Source organism: Elephantulus edwardii, unplaced genomic scaffold, assembly GCF_000299155.1.
Source record: "Elephantulus edwardii isolate Elephantulus edwardi_28Jun2011 unplaced genomic scaffold, EleEdw1.0 scaffold00241, whole genome shotgun sequence".
Lineage (NCBI taxonomy): Eukaryota > Metazoa > Chordata > Mammalia > Macroscelidea > Macroscelididae > Elephantulus > Elephantulus edwardii.
Window position 1 is genome coordinate 2,775,868 of NW_006399991.1, and position 7,929 is coordinate 2,783,796.

At 42.3% G+C, this 7,929-nt stretch overlaps 1 protein-coding gene across 1 annotated transcript in view; it reads right to left on the reverse strand.

Annotated features, from left to right (window-relative positions):
* ANAPC1 (anaphase promoting complex subunit 1) overlaps nucleotides 1–4,814 on the reverse strand; it is a 199,411-nt gene extending 194,597 nt beyond the window's left edge. The window contains exons 1-2 of the mRNA XM_006898935.1: nucleotides 4,578–4,814; nucleotides 3,248–3,406 (exon numbers count right to left, since the gene is read on the reverse strand). Of these exons, the coding sequence (XP_006898997.1) occupies nucleotides 3,248–3,406; nucleotides 4,578–4,790 (372 nt within the window). The 5' untranslated portion in view covers nucleotides 4,791–4,814. The remainder of the gene's footprint in view (nucleotides 1–3,247; nucleotides 3,407–4,577) is intronic.
* Between the last annotated feature and the right edge of the window lie 3,115 nt (nucleotides 4,815–7,929).

Consider the following 7,929-nt stretch of genomic DNA (forward strand, 5'->3'; position numbering starts at 1 on the left):
TGCTTGTCAAAGCCAGTTCTGATTAATCTTCTTTGTCAGTGTGTCCTTTGCCATTCCCTATCACTCCTCCCTGAGAGAGACTTCACCCTGATTCATAACCTATACACTGAAATTTAGATGTAAATATTCTGAATACTGGATTTTTCTGAAAATAAAAATTAATATGCAATGCCACATGCTTCATACTTCATTAATCTCCGGAGTCCATTACATTCCCACTATTTCCCACTGTTGCTATTGTTGCTAGGTGCCCGAGTCAGTTCCAGCTTCCAGTGACTCCTTACCAGCCCTGCATCAGTCTCACAAGCACTTCTATGTGTGAGCTCACTCTTGCAACACTGTACGAATTCATCTCATTTAGAATTAGAATCTTCTTTTGGCGTTGACCCTCTACTTTATTATGCATCATGTCCTTGTCCACAGACTAGTCCATCCTGCTAATATGTCCAAGGTACACAAGACGAAGTCTTGCCTTCCCCCCTCCTAAGGAGCATCTTCACTGTCCTGCAAGGTTAAGTTCTTCAAGCAGCACATGGAATAGTCAATATTCTTTCCCTATACTATAATTCAAAGGTATAAATCCTTCTGTGGTCTTATTTATTATTCTACTTTTGCATGTGTATGAGGCTATTGAAAAAATACCATGGTTTGGGTCAGGCCCATTTTCATCTTCAATGTGACATCTGCATTTTAGCAGTTTAGGGAGTTCCTCTGCACCACTGTTAATGATGCTAAATTTTATGACCTTGTTGAGGTGGATACTAGTAGATACTTCTAAAACTCAGATACATTTGCTCATTCACAACTAAGTAAGTCACACGATGTCAACACATATCTATAAATCTTGCTTACCCAGTTACTATATTGGAAGTTACATGATTTTTTAATCTCACCACTCTTCTACATCCAAAAGGAAGTACTGTCTAAACATACAATCTTCATCATTCATCAACCTGGAAAGGCAGGCCAAATGCATACTCTTTTCCTTTAATTACTATTTTTCACAACAATAGCAACTGTTTTACCTTTTCTTTCCTTTGCATTAAGTATCACTATAAATGACTTTCATCTATTTAATATTTTACCATCAATTACAATATGTCAAAATATCTTTGAACTCATTTTTGTTTTTATTTTTTTAATTAATTTTAATGAATATTTAAAAATATTTTGGATTTCCATACATTCATTGTTGCATGTTTCTCCCTGCCCACCACCCCTCCCCCATCTTTGTACTCTTAGTATCTTTTCATTTTTATTGACAATTGTTGCTGTTGTTAAGTGCTGTCAAGTCACAGGCAACTCACAGTGACCTTATAAACAAAAGACCTGAACACCTGTATAATTTCCATCCTTTCTCCAGGTTCACAGGGTTTCTGGAGGCAAGCTATTTCAGAAGCGGATGCCACTCCTGCTTCCAAGCTGGTTTTAATCGGGAAGCTCCACCAAACACTGTCCACCATGAGTAATCATTATCGCATTTGAAACATCAGTGTCACAGTGTTCAGCTTCACAGCAACAACGAGTTACCTCTGTACAGCAAATGGACAGACCAGGGCTATATGACCTAGAATATTTCACCAAAAACAATTAAAAACAGGCCTGAGGGCCGCAGATTAGAGTCACCCACCTTTGGCTTGGTAGCATCACTTTCTGTCCACTAGGTCAACTGATCTCTCTCTATGCTGTTGTTGTTGTTAAGTGCTGTAGAGTCGTAGGTGACTCATAGGGACCCTATGAACAAAAGACCTGAACGCTTTGCATAACTTTCATCCTTTCTCCAGATTCATAGGGTTTCCAGAGGCAAGCTATTTCGGAAGTGGATGCGACTCCCACTTCCAAGCTTGTTTTAATCGGGGCGCTCTACCAAACACTGTCCACCATGGGTAACCATTATCACATCTGCCACATCAGTGCCACAGTGTTCAGCTTCACACACACGCAGAACACTTAGGGATCTTGTGGCTTTCTTTTTGTTCCAAGTGGGCATGGGCAGAGGGGATTTGCCAGATGAATTGGGGGTGGTCTCTAGCACAGAAGTCAGCCAGCATTTGGGCATGCCAGAATTGTAAAATACTGACATTTTGTCCCTGCCTGTAGGCTGAGGGTGAGAGCCAGAGTGTTGAGTATCTCGGTCCCAGATGGACCTCTGAAGGACCTCTCGCGTCTTCAAGAGGGACACACATGTATGGAATGCTTGAGACTGACAATTACAAATATAATCATTTAAAGATAGATTGTTTTATGTTTATCATTAAATTGACAAAGCATAGTTTATTTTTTAAAAAATGGTAAAATATTAAATTGCTTATCTTCATATCCTGGTCTTTACTACAGAAGCCCTGGTAGCACAGTACATATTTTATGACAGTACTTATTTTGTGAACCAGTCAGTCAGTAATTTGAATTCACAACCTGCTCCATGCAAGGAAGATGGAGGGATGCTGAGTCAGATCCAGCTCAAAAGCAATGGACTTGGTTCAGTCTTTCCTCCATGTGAAGATATACAGCTGGCTGCTGGGATTATTATACTATGTTTTTATCACTTCTGCTACATTCTAATATAAGAATTTGTTTTTTTTTATTTTTTTTATTTTTTATTTTGTAGGGCAATTGTTACCAAGCTGGCCACAATCTATGTTCTGCCTGGTCACAAGGCGTTCAGATTCCTGTGGGGTTTGTGGTAAACAGAGGGGCCACCTGTCAGGTCCCCTGCTCTGAGCACATAATATAAGAATTTGGAGCTGTGTCCTACAGGGGTTATTTTAATCTCTTTTATGTCATTAAATTTTTTTTTAAATAAAAATTTCTTTTATATTGATTTGCTTACAAAGTTCATACACATTGTGTTTCATACTATTCTCACTGACATGTGTTTTGTACAATCATTTCCATTCATAATATTTTATGAAATTAATCAGTATTGAACTATGCCCTCCATTACCCTGTCTTTCCAGATCCACCTCGGATCTTTCCCTTTTCCTTTACCCAGCCCTCCCTCTACCCATCAAATTGTGCAACCCTGTATTTCCCCTGCCCACCCTCACCTCTCTACTCCTACCTTTCCCCCTTAGATCCTCACACACGTTTTACTAGTTATCTTTCTATTAAAAAAAAAGGTATTATACAGTATTTGTCCTTATAAGACTGAATTCGTTCACTCATAATGTTCTCCAGTCCCTCCATCCCTCCCAAATTATGCAGTAATCTTTTAATACATTAAATCTTAAAATTTAAATCAACCCACCTGTTGAACAGGACTGTCAACTGTAAACGCTTTATAAACAGTCGAAGCCTGGCTTTTACTTCCTTTGCTCCAGATCACTGTATTTCCAGCCATATAGAGTTCCTCATCATGGTCCACTTCTCCAATCTCACTTACACCTTCTCTTAACTGCCAGCTTTCCTGAAAAATTAATTTATGTATTCTTTTTCAATAACGTAGACCAAGACCTGCTAATGAAATTAAACAATAATTTAAATTGTAAGTCTCCTACTCTATCTAATTAAGGCTTGTTCCAAGTTAAAGAGACTTAGCAGGTTCAGTGTCACTGATAACTGAACGGCACACCTGTGTGTACGAGCATTAACATGAATTCGTACAAAGTGCACACCCACAAATATGCACACTGTAGCTCACAGATTTTCACAAACAAGGATCGAAATATTTTGTTACGCCTGTACTTTATACTCTAGCAAAATTAGAAATCGATCAAAATTACATCTTATTTATAGACTGAAAAACTAACTATTTAATATGAATGGGAGACTAAAATGTTTATTAAGGCTATAGTAAAGTAGTGGGGGAAAAGTCAGTGCACATGGGAATTACCAGGAAAGTTCATACACAAAGCATTATTCTTTCTTTATGGCATACACACCTTCCCTGTCCCATTCATCAAAATAAATGGAAGAGACTGAGTTTGATATTCAGGCTCCCTTTGCTGAGATTCTGCTATATCAAAGGAGTATATGAAAATTGAAAAAGGTAGCACGAGCTATGATTTTCAGACACACTTATGTTCCACTTTCCTACTTAAAAACTATTGTTCTTCCTAGTTAAAAGTAATATTTAGGAGCTCTGGTGGCCTTGTGGCAAGAAGCTGTGCTGCAATCCCAAAGACGCATGGTTCGAATTTACCAAATGCTCCACTGGTGAAGGAAGGACAATCTCCTTCTGTGCCAGTTGGATCTGATTTGACAGCACACAAGGTGGGGGAATAATATTTAGTTCCTCCTCTAAAAAAATGTGGGTCTCTTGCATCAGGGATCATGTCTAATCTCTCTGATCTAAGTGCCAAATGTCATGAAATCCAATCAAAATACATTAAAAAGAAAAGATTTTCAACATAGTGCACAGTGTATAAATTAATCCTCATCACAAAATCAAATGAGTTCTATATGTCAAAATAGCCATGACACTGACACAATTTTTTCAATCTGGAGGAAATGGTCAAATATTAAACTCTACCCTAGAAGTAGTATTTTAGTCATCTCTTAATTGTAATTTAACAGAAGTCTTAGATTTCAATTAGGTTATATCCCCTCACAAAAATTCGTGGGAAACTTCATGGTACCTTCTGTTTCTCATGGATCGTGACCTCCTGAAGGGATCCCACCAAGCCAGCAGCACCATCAGAGGACCATAACTCAGAGGCAGGCTGCAGCTGGCGAAGCTGAAGGTTCAGAGCATTAGGATGGTGCTTGCAATGGTCTCGACCAAAAGGAACAAATTCCTGCAAATCCCTGGCTGCAATCATTGTTGCCCTTTCTTCAAAGAAGTTCGACATGGGTTCCAAATATCAACATTATTTCTGCATGAATTCAAACATTCTCATGAGCTTATAGAAGTTAAAATCAGAGTAAAAACAAAATTTACAGAATCAATTCTTAGACGAGTATCAAAGTTATCCTTTTGAATACTGTAATACTGATGTTATAACATCAAATGGCATTCCATGTCTGACTGTCACAGGCAGATGCAGTTACTGTCATATTTCAATCACAGACTAACTGAACAATGACAGTTACCACTGTAAAAAAAGTGTTGCCCAACAACTATCCCACAATGTTTCTATACTTCATGTCTTGAAGATATTGAGATAAGGTGTACTCTTCAATCCTATGACTATGTGACTTCTCCATATTTTGGGTCATTTCTATTCAGATGCTAGAATCTCATTCAAAAACCAAACCTAGAAGGCACACAGTTCAAATCCACTAGATGCTCTGCTGAAGAAAGAAGAGAAATCTCCTGTACTATTCAGATCCAATTCGATGGTACATATACACACTCAAAATTTCAAATAATAAAAAAAAAATTTTTAAACCCCTCAAACCTAAAGGATCAATAGCAACTGAAATGAGACAAACAGAAACATGTATACTCAGAGGCTAACTACTGCTTTCAGTTGGCTAATTCACAAGAGATCTATTATTAAAATGTCATGCATAGTTTTGACACTCCAACCCCACCAAATAAGTAACACTCACTTCACTCACTGGCATGGAGTTGGAACTGACTCAGAGATAACCCTCCAGGTTTTCAAAGGCTGTACAGCTCTCAAGAGAAGAATGTCCATCTTTCCATCGTGTAATAGCTGGTGGATCGGAATAACTCACCTCTTTGCTGGCAGCACAACTCCCTACCCACTGGGCCACCAGACCACTGCAGAATAGATATAACTATACTCAATTCCAATTACCAGTTCAAATCTGGGGGTCAAAACAGACATAACTCTTGCCATACACAGTTGGCTTATATTCATTCAGATTTAAGGGTTTTAGCATTCAGTTAGCGTTACCTCACATAGTTTATTATTACAAAAATTTTGATGAGTCAATGCACGGCCCTCTATCCCCCAAGTATTTCTAAATTCAGTAATTGACAGCTGGTAAAATTCTGACACTATGGTATATAAGGTGTAGGTGAGCTAATAGCATCATTTTTTAAGTTGCAATCATCAAAGAAATCAAAACAACATCCAATGTTAGTCCTACAGAAAACTTTTAGAAACTGTTCTAAACACTGATTAGATGTTCCTTAAATTCTTCATCTTCTGTCTCTTCTGACATCTGTCACAATGTTTTCTGTGCTGCACAAACACCTCAAAATTTAGAGTTCCTCTAGAATCAAATGATAGACTTAGGGTAACTAAAACACAAAATATGTCACAATTTTTTTAAAAGAGTGTCATCCACTTACTAAATAGCATGCCTCTGGAAACTCTGTGAACTACGATAAATGACAAGTTATAGAGGGCTTCAGGCCTTTTGTTCATAGGGTCGCTATGAGTCGTGTTCGGCTGATGGCAATCAACAACGACAACATGTCACAATTCTGTTTTATTTTTCTCTTGCTAGAAATACACACTGCATTACTATAATACTAATCTACAAAACGTACAAGAAAATACAATTCTGTTAGCCTTCCTATGGGAGTTCTGGGGGCCTAGTGACAAGCAGCTGCGCTGCAATCCTGAAGGCACATGGTTCGAGGCCAGCCACCGGCTGCTCCGCAGAAGGATGGATGATCTCCTCCCCAGCATTAACTTGCCTCTGTAAACGCGCCGGACAATCAGCTATGGGTAGGTTCCTACGTCACACTCAACGGGGAAGCCCCACTTCGCGTAGTTTTAAATGTGCACGTGCACTATTCTTATGACTGCTGGAAAAGGATAGAATTATATCCAAGTACACTCCCTTCGTTGGTCCAGGCATCAAACGTTACTGCTCTCGCGGCTTGTCAATGTGTTCGCTCTTAGTAAAAGCCTACCGACAGGAGATCACCCACTAGGCTGCCACTGAAGGATGGATGACCCGAGACTAGACCCGAGCTGAGCGACGAGGCCAAGCCTGCTCGGTCGCTGGCCCGAAACCAAGGCAGCAGTAGGCGGGAGCCCGACAGAGCCGCGCGGAGGCCCCCCAACCTGCGCCCCAGCACTCAGGGGCTGCGCCGCCATCCCGCGGCCCCGCGGCCCCGCCGCCCGCGGTTCGAATCCACGCATGCCAAGCGCCAAAGGGCCGCGCAGGCTCCGCTCTCACAATTCCCAGGGAGCCCACGGGAGGCTCCGAGACCCTACACGACCAGGAGGAGAAGGCGAATCCCACAAAGCCGGCCCTAGGACGCGCTGAGGACCCTCTCAGGCCCCAGCCCATGACCCCACCCGCTCCGGGCACCAGGCGCTGGCTGGGCACGAGGCACAAGACGGGCAGGCAGGCTCTCGAGAGCCCGGCCGCACCTGAGTGACTCGGGACCTGGCGGCGCGGCGAGCCCCGGCTGCTCCCCGGAGACGCGGGGCCCGGAGAGGCCCGAAGACAGCGGCGGGTCGGTCACGGTGTCTCCTCAGCCGCTGGGGCTTCTCATCGCTCTCAGGCTCCCACTCCCGAGGCCAACAGGACTGAGACGACAGCAGGTCGGATGAGGCCAGTGAGAGCGCCTGCGGCTGCTCAGAAAACGTTCAAATGGACGCTTCCATCTTGACGTTCCCGTCTTCCCTCGCGTCGGGGCGGGGCCTCGCCGGGAGGCTCGCGGAGTCCCCGCGGTCCTGTTGCCCGCGGAGTTGCCTGCCACTCTAGCCTCCCTGTGTACAACAGCTTTGAAGCCTGCGCTCTACTGAGCCGGTCTCACTGACTCCAGCACATCTACTCCCATTGCCCCAGGCACTGTATCAGACCTTCTTATCGGGGGTCTTCCTCTCCTGTGCTGTCCCTCCATTCTTCTGAAGATGATGTCCTTCTCCAAGGACCAGTCCCTCCTGGCCACATGCCCAAAGTATGGGAGAGGGAATTTCAGAATTCTAACCAAGAACTACAGCCCTCAATATGGATTGAAACTCAACATCAAGAAAACAAAGATTCTCACCACTGGGCCGATTAGCAGCATCATGATGGATGATGAAGAGATTGAGATTGTTCACAGCTTCAGTT